Raw genomic sequence first — 14,847 nt, forward strand, 5'->3', positions numbered from 1 at the left:
TTAGATTATACATGTATATATATATATAATATCATTGATGTGGTTAGATTCAAATATATATACTTTTTTTGTAACTATGTTTTTTATCATGTTAAATATGAATATCAAATAGGATAAATCAGGCTTTTGAGGAATGTTGATTTGTACATTTTTTGTTGACAAATGTTTTATTTATTTATTTATATAACAATAGTTCGCAGTGCCACAAATTTTCCTCTAGATGACGCCATTTGTTTTCTAATGTGACTATCGTGGTTTATGAAAGCACTCTCATCTAAATCTGCTGTTAATCAGACTGTGAGACACTTGTTTTATCATTAATTGTATGAAATCAAAATCTGACAACGTATAGCTACAGATTAGACCACTGTCTGGTTCCTGAACGAATGACTACACCAGCGATTATAGAGTAATCTCAGATATTCAGATAATGAAGTTATTACTTTCTTCAAGCGACTCCTGGGGGAAGACGACGTTTTTGTCTCAAGAGCTACTAGCTAGCAACGTTTGCTAGATATGTTCATATCCGTGACTTCCGGCGGAAGTGCTCGACTCTCTCGTCGATGTCAACAATGGCGTCGCAGCAGCATATGGTCACTGCTGCTCAGATGGGCGTTCAGCAAGCGGCTGTTTTACAGCAATCACAAACTCAACAACAACAGCAGCAGCAGCAGCAGCAGCTCAGTCAACAACAAGATTTCGACCCCGTTCACAGATTCAAAATGCTGATTCCTCTGCTGAAAGATAGTTTACAGGTTTGTTTGCTGTCTTTCCTTGATCATGAGAGCTGAAAGTGCTTGCTGGAAATAGAATACTAACATTTATTTACAATGTTATGTTTTCAGAACGTCATGACCATTGCTTCACTAAATTTTGGACACAATGCAGCTATTGACAACGGAAGAACGACAGAGTGAGATTCTCTTATTGTTATGTAAATAACATGGGACATGAATATGCAATACACACACGCATTTATGTATCTACAGTGCTGGGTAGTAGCTGATGTTACATATAATCTGGATTAAGTAATCAGATTCCTAAAAGTACTTTCTAATTAGATTATATTACATTTTAAAATACTCGTAATCAGACTATAGTTGCTTTTTTATTGATTACATGATTACTTATTATTCACACAAGTCTTTGTCTTTGGAAGGCCTTTGTCTTTCAAACACGTTTTTAATGCACTTCATGCTGTTAATAACAACGAATGGAATATATTTTCAATCTCTTTTTATTTTTATTTCAATTTGGAACAATATTAACCTATTTAAATCAGTTTGATAAAAGAGTAAGGTTACAGAGACTACAATTTGTAAGTTATCTTCCCAGCACTGTGTGTATTGTCTGTTCTATCTGTCTATTAATTTACATATATGGAAATATATTTTTGCCACAGAATAAAAAAATATATATATAATCGTGACTTTTTAATTTCACTTTTTTTTTCTTGCAAATCCGAGGGATAGAAATTGGCAAAAAAGAATATGAATTATTATAATAAATAGTTTTTCTCACAAAGAATGAAATATAAGAATGTAATTGTTAATTCATATTTTTCCACAATTCTGAGATAGTTTGTTTTTTGTTGAGTTGTGAGATAAAATGTCACATTTATTTATTTATTTTTATCCTGTGGCAGAAATGAGATTCAGTAGAAAGATTTATGGTTGCATAAACCAAGAAATAATATTTAAATAATATTTCTCAATGTGTAGGAAGGGTAATGATGCAGCAGTTCAGCGGTTTGACAAAAGTTTAGAGGAGTTTTATGCTCTCTGTGATCAGCTGGAGCTCTGCCTGGTGAGTAACTGCTGTGTTTCTGTTGAAAATGTCATTCAAAGGTCTTCTTCTGGATTTTGAGTAACACTGACATTTCGTTTCTTCAGCGGCTGGCCCACGAGTGCCTCTCACAGAGCATCGACAGCACAAAGCATTCTCCAAATCTCGTACCTACAGCCACGAAGCCGGACACCGTGCAGACAGAGTCTCTGTCGTACTCTCAGTATCTCAGCATGATAAAATCACAGATCTCGTGTGCTAAAGACATTCATAATGCTCTCTTAGAGTGTTCAAAGAAGATTGCTGGGAAGGGTCAAGGAGCTTGTAATTAGTAGCTGCCAACTGTATTTAGATTCCTTTTTTATTTTTATATTGCGTAGCTTTGATGCTGATTGAAGAATATGTTTTTGTATCTTCAGTTCCGTTTTTCTGTTCACTATTGTGACAAGTGAACTCTTACAATTAAAATGATATATTCTTCAAAAGAAGTGTGTGTGTATGCATGTGTTATAATTATTTTGATCTACTGTAACAAGCTACTTATGTTATGGGTCCTGTCTAAGAATATTTTAGTATTGTTTATATACTGAGAGTTATGTAGTATTATTTACATTTATATTTATAATTAGCTTTTATTTTAATTTTTGAAGTCTAATAATTTTATTAGTTTTTTTACATGCTATTTAGCTTTAATAAAATTTTATTTTAATTTTAGTTGTAGTATTTTAGCATTTCAACTTTACTTCAGTAGGTTGCCAAGCTATCATATCTACTTTTTAAGTTTTTAGTTTTTTTTTTTTAATCCAATTATATTTTATTTAAGCTTTATCTGAATTAATGAAAATGATATTGAGTGGTCTACATTTCTGCATTAACCACACACTTCTGTGGGAATGGAGTATTCTGATGATGCTTTTCATACTTTCCTGGACCTTGACACTGTTATTTACTTGGCAGTCTATGGGACAGTCACAAGCCTCCCGGATTTCATCCAAAATATCTTTAATTGTGTTCCGAAGATGAACAAAGGTTTTATGGGTTTGGAACTACATGGGGGTAAGTGATTAATGACAAAATTTTCATTTTGGGGTGGAGTATCCCTTTAAGAATAAGAGCAGTAATATATATTAATATTAACATTATATTAACAGTAAAATAATGTAATGAATTACTTTATATGAAATATAGCAGTGTAGTTACCATTAAATAAAACCAAAGCTATTAAAAAATTCAAAAGCGTTTTTATTAATTGAAATATATCTGAAATAAGATAACATTTAAATGCTAAGTTATAAATTATATCCATCCTTTCATTTTCCAAACCACTTATACTCTGTAGGGTTATGGTTAATATTAGATGAAAACTTTTAAAATTTTGCCTTGGCAACTAACTGAAATAGTTTTATTTTTTATTTTTTTAAGGTTTATGATGAACTTAAAATAAGTTTTACTTAATTCGAACTACTAAAATTACAAAAACGGAAATAAATATAGATCAAAGCTACATATTTATATTTTAATTTTAAAAAAAATCAATAAAAAGACAAAAACAACTTAAAAAACTACTTAAATATATAAAATAATACTAAGTAACTTAAACATATGAATAAATACTTTAATAGTAAATAGAAAATACTAAAATAACACTGGAACATAGAAGCTTAACCTTTTTTTTTTTTTTTTTTTTTTACTTTGTTTTGTCTCCAGAGACCCCAAGATCACAGAGCTGCTCTTGCAGTGTCAGTATCCAGTGGTTGGAGTGGACAGTTATATGCCTGTGGTTGATGTATTCAGCGGCAGCACTCGTGGAAACCTCAGGGTGTGTCTAGCAATGGGTCTAGCACAGCAGATTACTGCACTGCAGCGAATGAGGGATGATGATCTGACCCATGGATCACCACTGCACCACTGCATCGACCTGATGCTTAAAGGATGAAGCTTAATTTGTTTCTGAATCAATGTTCTTGTAGGCCAGTACCACTGTGGATGTTCAGCGTGAGCATGTCTTCATGGTCCGAGTAGAGAGAGTGAAGGGTCTGACGCCTCTGCAGTCCACAGTTTGGGGAGAAGCTGACTGTTACATCCAGTACTCCTTCCCTGGACAAAATGAGTCGAGAGAGGACATGGACCCACTTATTGTCGAGAGCAGTAAGCTGTTTTCTTGCTGACTGTATCAAAAAGTTGTTGTTGTTTTTTTTTTTATTCAACTCAACCAACTTTCTGTTGCACAGATGTGGAGCTCAAGGCCTACCGCTCTGAGACCACTCTCTGTGTGCCTGACCCTGTGTTTGGACATAATGAGACTCATGTCCTGCTGGCTCCTCCTGATGTCCCAGTGCAAAGAATACTGCTAAGCTCACTGGCGAGTCAGGGGCTGAAAAACGGAGGAGGAGTGCAGTTTGAGGTTTGGTGCAGGTACAGTAAATGTAGAAATTGTAGTTTAGTCCTGAATTTTATTTATTTCATTTTAGCATTTAAAATGCATTTCTTTTATTTGGCAATAATTTCATTTCGATTTATTTGTTTATTTTATTTTAGTACTTAAAATTTATCTTTTATTTGGTTATATTTCTGTTTATTTAGTTAGTTGCTTTTTACATCAAAACCTGTCTCTTAAGCAATATTTAATCTTTTTATTTTTTTTTTTTTTTTACATTTTAGCATGTGAAAGCATGGTTTTTTTGGCAATATTTGTTTATTTATTCTTTTATTTACATTTTAGCATTTAAAATGTGTCTCTTTAGTTTGGCAATATTTTTGTTTAATTTTATTTATTTATTTATTTTTACATTGTAGTATTTAAAACATGTCTCTTTTATTTGGTTTTATTCATTTATTTATTAATTTGCTTTTTGCATTTTAGCATTTAAAAGCATTTTTGGCTATTTTATTTATTTATTTGTCTCTCTTATTTGGAAATATTTTCATTTATTTATATATTTATTTTTTACGTTTAGACATTTAACATTTAAAGCATTATTTTATTTGACAATATTATTTATTTTATACTTTTTTTTCTTTCTTTTTTTACATTTTAGCATTTAAAAACATTTGCTTTTTTTGGTAATATTTTTATCATTTAATTCTATTCATTTATTTTTCTCATTTGGAGAATTTAAAAACATGTCTCATTTTTAGTAATAGTTTTAATATTTGTTTAGTAAATTATTTACAAGCCTATTGAAACATTTGCAGGTATTATTATCCAAATGTTAGAGATCAGCTAGTAGCCAGAGGATTGCTGCCCATGTCCAAGCTGTGCACCATGGTAACCATGCAGAAACAGGGTCAAACCGATGCTCAACTTTTCTCTCTTCCTCTGATACCAAGAACTGACCGACCTGTTGACACACAGCCTCAGCCCCCTGGTAGTTACATATCTAATTATCTTAAAACTGCATGCAGGTAACATATACATTATAATATGTATTCGGGACAAATATAATAAAGTAAAAGCTGTTTTTATCTGTGTTTACCTGTAGGGCTGCTTGAAGTGAGTGTTCAGTACAAGTCTCGACCAGTGAGGAGTGTGGGAGTGAAGAGTGGGGTTGTGCCGTCCCGCAGAGTGATGCTGGTTGTGCAGGTGCACAGAGCAGCCGGGCTGCAAGCTGCAGCCAAGTGAGTCAATCTGCCTCAAATCTACCTTTAGCTTTTTGACCAATTACCCCAACAGCAATCTAGAATGATTACAATGATCTGCCTTTGCATGAAGTACAATAAATACATGTAAATTGTGTTTTTATTTACAATCTTTCTATTATTTCTCAGAGCTCTTGCAGATACCGATAACGCACTGCAGTATTACTCTGAAGTGGGGCTTAATACTTTCATCACCCTGCAGTTGTCCTTCCTGCCAGACAGCGATGTTCGGAGCACACGTGCGGCGGCCAGAAGTTTCTGCCCAGAGTTTGAACATCACGCCGAGTTCTGCTGTAACCTGCTGGTGCAGAGAGACAGCGGAGAGAGCGTCAGTCTGGCTGAACTCCTGCAGGAGGCAGTGGCTGTCTTCACCATTTACAACAGAGACACACGCAAAAGTGAGTTACCCAACTTGGAACTTACTCTTTAGTATCATTTTAATATTTACTTGTTAATTATTAGTATTATCACTCCATTCCAACAGTATAAATACTATGTACTGTGTGTTTTGTTTATCTCATTGTAGTGGCTGATACAACAAGATTGAAGGACACTGTCTTGGGCACTGTGAAAATTAAACTTGCAGATCTGATTCATAAAAGAAGTGGTATGAAATTCTTGTATATTAATAGGATTTAAGTTTTTGATTTATTTTTATGTTGTAGTGTTAATATATAATTTAGTATTATTATTTTTTTTATTTTTATATTTATATTTACTTTTTAGTATTTAAAAACTGGTCTGTTTTACTTGGAAATATTTTTATGTTAATTTTCTTTAATAAATTAATTAATTATTGTAGATGAATAATTAATATTTAAATGTTTTTGGAAAAAAATATATATATGCTTTTTTTACATTTTAACATTTAAAGAACTTGTGTCTTGTATTTGGCTATGTTTTTAGAATTTCATTTCATTTCTGTATTTATTTATCTGTGGTATTAAAGTATTTATGAATAGAAATGAATAGAAATATAACAATTGTTTATATATATTTATATGTGTGTGTGTGTGTGTGTGTGTGTGTGTGTGTGTGTGTGTGTGTGTGTTTACAGGCATATCTGGCTGGTACAGTCTCTCTCTACCTCAGAGCACAACATCTTCTCACAGTCTGAGCTCAGCAGGAGGGCTTGAAGTCTCCATTAGTTTTTCTCATCATGCTGATAGAGAGCGAGTCATCAGTTCAGCCCATGGTCTGGGATGGGACGTGGGGCAAAGCAGTGAAGATGAGGAAGATATAGAGGATGAAGATACTTTAGAAGCAAGCCCTTCTAAGTACACACAGTCTCTGGCATTATCACTTTCCATGCCAAGAGCATGGCTGCCCATCCATTGCCTGCTGCTGCCAGGAGATGAAGACTTACAGTGTTCCACCTACTGCTTCTACAGATACAAACTGTACAACCTGCAGACTGTCTGCTCTGAACTTAGACATCCTGTTCCAGACGAGTGTGAGGGAGGAGAAGGTTTAGCCACGGTGGCATTTCAGGGGAGTAGAAGCGTGGTGCTGAGGAGGACTCAACCCCTGCTCTGGTACCTGAGGGAGGAGAAGCTGGAGGTGCAGGTGTGGGTGGCCTTTGGGAAGGAGAAGAGAGTCCGGCCTCATAACGCTGACCGTCTGGTGGGCTCTGCATTTGTGGATCTCTCTGCTCTTGCTGGGACTTTGAAGCACCATCAAACAATCAGTGGTAGATATTTGTTAAAAGAACAGAAATTTGATTTAATTTAAAACGTTTCAGTCCTGATTTTGAAGCCCATTTTTAGTGCTAGGAAAATCCTACTTTCCGATGATGTGTCCTCTGCTCATATCTAATATAACATTTTTGTATAATAAAATCTGTATGCTCTCCATGTTTCTCTCTCTCATGGTAGGTGTGTATCCTCTGTTCAAGCGCTCTGCTGTAAACCTGAGTGGTGCTGCTCTCAGAGTCCATATCACGGTCACAACAGACTCTGAGCCACATGAGCCTCAATCCACTGAGGAGCTCAACGGCTCAGTAGAAGATGAGGAGGATGGAGGCCTCCCCACCACAGTGCTGTCTAGACCATCTCAATCCCCCAGCAAACAGCTGATCAAATCAGCCGTGAGCACTGATGCTCCACCATCCAAAGAATTCAGTAATGATGACACCTTCATAGCCAACATTACTGTGGACAGGGCTATGCATCTGAGCCTGAAGGGTGAAATAACCTAAGTTATTACTGATTTTACTTCATTCTTATTTGCAAGTACCTTGCGTTTATGATGTTTAACGCTGGTGTCATCCTCAGGTTGTCCTCTCGCTGAGCGTGGTGGTGGATTGCCTAGTTGCTGTGTTTCTTATGCCACCGCCGATGTCCCGGGCACAGTGACAACAGCACTGATCAAAGACAGTGACTGCCCTGTGTGGGACCACCAGCAAGAATCCAGGTAAACCCATTTGACATTTCTTTCCCATGTGCTCTTTTCACAGACTATGATGAATTTATTTGTTGTAAAATTTTAGCAATTTTCTTTTAGATTTTCAGTTTTTAAAAGATGAGTGTACATGTTTTGCACATAATTTTTCTCTTTTGTAAAGTCATAGAATGTTGTTGTGAAGTCATGTTGTTTTTGTTTTCAGACTGTCGAAAGAGCTACTTTTGGATCCCCAGCAGTCCTTGGTTTTCAAAGTTTGGCATAAAGGAGGTAATGGCAAAGCAATCACTCATGATGCCCTAGCATTGTGGCAGCAAGTTTTGAACAGGCAGGCACCATGCATATCTTCACCAGAAAATATAAAAGACTAGTTTTGCGATCTGTTTTCCTTTGCAGAGGTTGAGCGGGTGATTGGATTTGTGTCTGTAGACCTATCACCACTTCTGTCAGGATTTCAGTCAGTTTGTGGCTGGTATAACATCACTGATTTTAGCGGGCAGTGTCAGGGGCAGCTGAAGGTCTCTGTGTCTCCTCTGAGGGCAGTACAGGAACTCCGGGCACAGAGACTGCCGGCCCACAAGGCCATTGCTCCAGATTCAAGTGTAAGCCATTTATAGATTAGATTTTTTTTTTTTTTTTTTGTTTTTTTTTTTTTTGCTTTTGTGAATTTTTTTTTTTTTTTCATTTTTTATTATTTTTTTTTGTTGAGTACTTTTTTTGTTGAAATTTTGATGAATCCTAAAAAAAATGTATCCTGATTTCCATAAAAATATTAGACAACCAGAACCCTTTTCAACCTTTATAGTAATTAGAACCATTATAAATACTTCAGCATTAATAAAAATTATGACACTGAAGACTGGAGTAATGATGCTGAGATTCAGCTTTACCATCACAGGAATAAATTACATTATAAAATATATTACCATAAAAAACAGTTATTTTAAACCTTGGTGAGCCTTGGTGAGTATTGTAAACTTTTGAGAGTTAAAGAAAAAAAATTAAAAATCTTTTTTTTTAATCTTTTGACCGGTAGTGTGTTGTCTCAGATGGTGATGATTATGAACCTTTTGCAGGCTCTCTTTAGTGCACTTCCACTTTGTTATCAAACGACGTCTACATACAGCAGCTTCATCAGTCGATTCTCAGGGCAGAGGATCAGCACACCTCCTGATCAGTTTGAAAGACTGCTCTCTGACAGGTATTTATTTAGGAAAGCTGCCTTATTATCAGAATTACTGTGTGAAGTAATACCTGTGGGGATGTGTTTTCAGGTCCAGTGTGACGGATCGCCACGATGAGCACATGGACAACATAAGAATGTTCCATCAGACTTTGCGTGAGGATGAGAAAGCGTCTCACTCGTCCTTGGCTGGAGATTCCCACCCATCCAGCTCTGCACTCTTCTCTGCCCTCAGGTACCCACACTGTCCTCCACTTCCTAGATGAGAGGAGAAGAATTCTCACGAGATAATGATCAGATTCCACATGAAATCCAAATATCTGTTTACATGTTCATCCCATATTGTATTCCGAATAAAAGTTCTGTATATGCAAATACTTGGCCATACCAAAAGTGACAGTAAAGGCATTTATAATGTTCTAAAAGATTTCTGTTTCAAACAAATGAACTAGAAATCTCTCACAAAAAATATCATGAAGACTGGAAATTTTTTCAGATTTAGAGATTTTACTTTACTATGTTATTTAACAGATTATTTAAGATAGCAAATATGTTTTGTTTTTGTTTTTTTTGTTTTTTTTTTTTGGGGGGGGGGGGGGGGGGGGGGGTGGTATTTATGTTGACTGATAATTCATTGCACTTTGGCTTTCATTTTTGGATTGTTAATGGCATTTTTTTTTTTTTTGCATTTAAGGAAAAACCTGGATGAGCTGGATGATATTCAAAGGTATTTCAGCCGAAAGCTGTCCACTCCAACATTCCCAAAGCTGAGTGAGCTGAGAGGAACCTCCAGGCAGGACGAACACAGAGACTCAGAGACGGATGCCACACAACTGCTACTGAAATCCAGTCAACTGGTGGGAGAGATCAATAACATTATGAGGTGAGATTAGTTCATGATTTCCTGTTTATTTAAAGACATTTTAACTTTACATTCCTTTCAAATCAGGCTTAAGTGAACACCAGACAGAAGAAGCACCAACAGCCCGTAAAAGCTCTGCTGCACTTGTTGTGGTTGAGGAGCACTTAACGTCTGGGGTTGATCAGCTGATATTATCAGAGTCTGATAGCTGTGCGATAGAGCCACGCTTTCATAAAGAATTAGACCTGATGTTGGAGGATGAAGATGAAGTCTCACCCATCAGCTCTCCTGCTCCTGCACAGACTAGACAGTCACCAGCTGCTCCTGAAAATGAAAAGCTCTACCACAGCTCCAGCGAACACTCATCTGATGAAGATGAGTGTAAAGAAGAGGAAAGAAATGAGGATGAGCATGAAGATTTTGAGGAAACTTTAATACAGCCCCGAACACTTAATGAGGTCACTTCAGTCACAGACAGAACCAGCCCTTGGACCAGCCTTCTGTCTGACCCAGATATGGGATCTCTGGAGAGTCTGGAGTTAGTGCAGCATCACGCTCATGACGACACCATCCACACTCGAGGGATGGAAAGAAACCGTAAAGAACTTCTTCCAGACTTCAACCTGCAGTCACAAGCCGTTGATTCTGATTCAGATGTCTGTGTAAGATCTGAAACTGATCTGGAGACATTTAGGAGTGACGGCACTATTGCCACAGATCATCGGGAACAGCAGCCTTCTCCAGATGGTCTGGATGGAGACGCTGCTCTTTCTAGTATCAGTGAGGTGGAAGATTATAAACAAAGTTACAGTGGGCCTGAAGAAAGGGATGAGAGATCAAACTTGCTTCCCTGTACAGAGTCTGGCTCAGAAACAGATGATAAAAGTGATGAGTGGACAGCAAAACCGTATCCTTCCAAGCTTTGTAAGACCCCCAAAAAAGTAATTTGTTTCTCTAGTTCTTTTGACCGCATATGTTGCATGCTGTTGATAACCACAGAAGAAAAAAAATACATCTTCATCTTCTTCAGTTTGTAAAAACCAACAAAAACTTTGACACTTGCCCCATAGACTTCCTTTATAAGAGAATTTATAATGGAAGTCTATGGGACAAGTGTTCCAAACTGCTGCTTATTAAATGATATCTAGGTTATTTTAATCTAAACCCCTCTGCAGTTTGGAATCTGTTGAGATTCCAAATTTCTTCCTGTCGGCTCACCATCTGGAGGCGTCCATGAGGACTTTGAGGATGGCTCCTGTCTTTCCATTGGCAACCACTGAATCTGTGAGTACTCTCCCATTTTTATTTTTATTTTTTTTGAGCTACAATAAAGCTGCTGCTACTGTTTGGTAATCCTGAAAAAATGTAAAGCAATGTATGTAATTTTTTTGACTGTACTAAAGCATAAAAATACCATAATATGTTTGCAGATATTTAGAAAACATGCTAAGTTCACTTACTTAATTCTCCAAAAAACACTTTGACTTTGAAATGTGCGTTCCGTGTCGGAATGTCTGTTTTTGTTTTGGTCCGATTTTTTTGCGATTCCACCCACTGCCAGTTTACCCAATAGTATTTCAACACCCTTGGTTGCAAGTTGGTGTGAAAAAAAGTGTTTTGTTGCAGTGGTGGATAGTAGATAATATGGTTGGTAGATGAGATATTATATTCTACCTAAAAAAAACTCAAAATCCAAGTAAAAAGCTCTACGACATATTAAAATGTGGATAAATCAACTCATCAACTTACAGTGTGAGGCTCGTGTACTTCCATTTTCAGTTGCGCTTGTTCTTGTTGAGTGTGTTCAATCTGGCAACCCAAGTAAAGCGTTGAGTCTGATATTTTAAACTTGGCCTGTTTCAACTGCAACTGCTATATGAATGACGACATTTTCAAATGTGGTCCAAAATGACAAACCTTTATCTTGTAAGCAGGTCATGAATCTTTGTCCGCTTTCCTGTTTGTATAATTATTTGTTTTTAAGCCTGTCATGATTTAGCTATTAAAATTCATTCTTTGTAGGAGACTGTAAATCCTGGAAATCTACATAGAAGAATGCCTCGATCAAGACCCAACATCCCTGCATCACAGAGAAGTGAAGAGACCAAAAGAATTGCAAAAATATTTGCTTCAAAGTTTACAGAAGAAAGTTAGTATGTTCTTCTAATTTGTGTGTGTGCGCTTTAGTTTTTTCTATATTTAAAATATGTGATGCTTATTTATTTCTTACGGGATGCAATATTCTTTTTAACAGTAATTTGGATAATGTGAGCATTAAAAAAGTTGTTTATTTACAGTAATGAACTATTTTTGTAATAAAGAATTTTGTTTTTCCATCTACGGGTAATTGTTTTTGAAGGTCCCATTCTCACTATTTAGTTTTACCTCTTATAAACGTTGTCAGTTGTCTGGGGCAGTTAATGTCTGTCAAACTGAGCTGCTCAAAGGCTAGAAGCATTTAGCTGACAGATGAGAAAATTGCCCAATTTGAGCTGCTGCAGACAATGGCACTTACTGACAGTGATGAAACCAAAGTATTATCCAGAGACAAAAGAAGCCAACGGTCAGACAAAAGCTCTCCTTTTGTTTAATCAGCTCTAATTAGAGAGATGAGTCCAATCAAGCAACAATTCCTCGTGTTGACCTTCTTCTAAACTAGATGAATCAGCTGACAGACTCGGAGCTATAGAAGATGGCAGCAAATTAGGCTGAATATAATAGATTATTAACTATTTTTCTTTGTAGAGTGGACTCTGAATTGGTAAATTCTTGTAAAATTACTGATTTTACAAAATGGTTTTAACAGTAATTTAGTGCTTTTTGCAGAGCTCCCAGATCCCCAGCACATCTTTACTAGGGAGTCTCTCAAATGTTCAGTTGAATCTTCTCGAGTGGCTGTAAAGCAGCATGTCTTTGTGGCCATCGGCGAGTCTCAGAGCACAAAGTCGAGCATGTGTCGACACAGCCATGATGCTTTAGAGGAGGAAGATGTGATGTTGGAGATAATGGAGGATACTGGACACCAGGCAGCAAGATAACAGGAGCCCTGCCACTGAAAACATTGATTGTGGTCGGTGAGTGCAGAAAGTTTGGATGATGCCCAAGACAGCAAAAATCAGCATCTTGATTGTATGTTTGTGCGTGTATGATGAGGTTTTGGATCTTTTCAGCTTGAAAAAGGTGTAGATGACACAACGTCTGAGAGCTTTGAAGTGATTCCACAAAATCTGTCAGCAGAAGTTTTCCTTCTATGAACTTCTGTCAGAGATTCTGGAGAGTGAAAGACAGAAATCGCAATTAAAACTTTGAAATCAAGCTTATGTCTCTGAAATCTGCATGTCATGAAACCATATTTCAGATGTACCTCAGACTGACTGATGGAATGATTGGTCTTCTCCTTAAGAAGCTTATGAATCACTCAAAGGCTGATTTTCTGCTGCAAAGTGTCTGCATATGGCACAAGAAGCATTAGATCAGTTATACAGTGACACACATTAGAAAAAAGCATTATATTGCAAGCCTGCCAAGAACCCACCCAAATTTCTCTGCTTGCGTTGCACTGAAGACACCATTTGACCAAGAATCTGGTGCTTTCCAGCTAAAAGCTTTTTAGAGTTGTTCAAATATGGCTGGCTAAGTCCTAAGTTCTGCTCCGCAAGCCAACAGTTGGAGGCCTTCAAGATCTTTTTACACCTCTGAAGATGCTGTAACTGCAGGCAAGTCCTTCAGATAAAGTACGTCATGTACAGTGACACTATAAATGTATTTAGACACTTTGAAAACTGTAATCAGTCACCTGTAAACAAATGCTACCTGACATTTTCTCAGAAATAACTTCTGAGCACTTTTTGCAATCAGCTAATCTAATGTCTGTTTGTTTGTTTGTGGTTTGCGTTGAACACTACCTTTGAATTGAGTCTGACAGTTTCTTGCATCCTTTCCTCATCTTCCAGGAGCTCCAGAAGTTGAGCTGTGTTCAAACTCTCCAAATTTAGCATTGAATCCCCTTTATGAGGCATTGCAGCCCATTTATGAAGATGCTGCCTCTCAACAAGGACCTGAGCTACTGAAGCTGTGAGATCAGGCTGCATTTATACATCTTGTAACATGATCACGAGCTCCAGAGAGATTGGTTGCTTGGGATTTCTGAACTTTCATTGGAGCCAACATACCAACACTGAACTACACATTCTCTTCCAACACCCTTGATAAATGTAGACAAGGACAAGCACAAAAGCAGGAGCCAAAATGTATGAGGGCCTTCAGAACCTCGGACAGCTCTAGAATAGTTAGAATAACCTTGGAAAATATTAGCAGTATTATCTGTAAGCATATTTTGCATATTAGATATGAGTTATCGGTTTCATTCTATGACATGTAAATAATGATGTTCCACATCCACATTTAATGCCTTTATTTTATTTATTTATTTATTTTTTTCCCCATTTCCAAACCCCCACCCCCCCTTTTTTTTTGCAAATGTGCACATTTGATTGGGAAAACAAAATATACAACATATAACTAGTATATTTATTTTCACATAATATATTATTAAAATGCTTGGCAACACTGTTATTTGACATCAGCATCCTTTCAGGTAGTGTTTTTTTTTTTTGCACTTTAAATTTAATTTTGTAAGGCTTCTAAATAGTATGACAATAAATTGTCAACCCTGTTACTGTGATTATATCTATGAAACAATCTGTCATTTAAAATTAGATATTTGTAGAAGTATCAGCATTAAACTCTCTTTCTAATAATACTGTGAAAATGGCCAAATTAATTATAAAACTATCAACATGCCATCATCAAGCCTGTTACTTTATATTTACTATATATATATATAGTTTTACTTTTTTTTAGTTAATTAATTTACTAAATATTAGACATCCAGTTGATAGGAAATATACAAAAACCCTCTAGTTGTGTGTGTGTATATATATAATATATATATATATATAATTTTTTATATATATAT

At 36.2% G+C, this 14,847-nt stretch overlaps 2 protein-coding genes across 2 annotated transcripts; both read left to right on the top strand.

The window, feature by feature from the left end:
- Nucleotides 1-498: 498 nt before the first annotated feature.
- On the top strand, nucleotides 499-2,273 carry LOC109067123 (mediator complex subunit 29). Its single transcript, XM_042771018.1, has 4 exons — nucleotides 499-755; nucleotides 846-913; nucleotides 1,722-1,806; nucleotides 1,893-2,273. Exons 1-4 carry the CDS (start codon nucleotides 564-566, stop codon nucleotides 2,115-2,117), a joined length of 570 nt encoding a protein of 189 aa, XP_042626952.1. The 5' UTR covers nucleotides 499-563; the 3' UTR covers nucleotides 2,118-2,273.
- Nucleotides 2,274-2,678: 405 nt separating this feature from the next.
- Nucleotides 2,679-14,270, top strand: LOC122147770 (C2 domain-containing protein 3-like). Its single transcript, XM_042771682.1, has 19 exons — nucleotides 2,679-2,683; nucleotides 3,493-3,604; nucleotides 3,756-3,933; nucleotides 4,017-4,200; nucleotides 4,981-5,153; nucleotides 5,268-5,403; nucleotides 5,554-5,822; nucleotides 5,951-6,031; nucleotides 6,482-7,114; nucleotides 7,299-7,607; nucleotides 7,698-7,836; nucleotides 8,030-8,094; nucleotides 8,221-8,426; nucleotides 8,901-9,025; nucleotides 9,099-9,242; nucleotides 9,702-9,887; nucleotides 9,952-10,776; nucleotides 11,045-11,153; nucleotides 11,892-14,270. Exons 1-19 carry the CDS (start codon nucleotides 2,679-2,681, stop codon nucleotides 12,021-12,023), a joined length of 4,011 nt encoding a protein of 1,336 aa, XP_042627616.1. The 3' UTR covers nucleotides 12,024-14,270.
- Nucleotides 14,271-14,847: the final 577 nt, after the last annotated feature.

This window comes from Cyprinus carpio, chromosome A15, assembly GCF_018340385.1.
Source record: "Cyprinus carpio isolate SPL01 chromosome A15, ASM1834038v1, whole genome shotgun sequence".
NCBI classification, from domain to species: domain Eukaryota; kingdom Metazoa; phylum Chordata; class Actinopteri; order Cypriniformes; family Cyprinidae; genus Cyprinus; species Cyprinus carpio.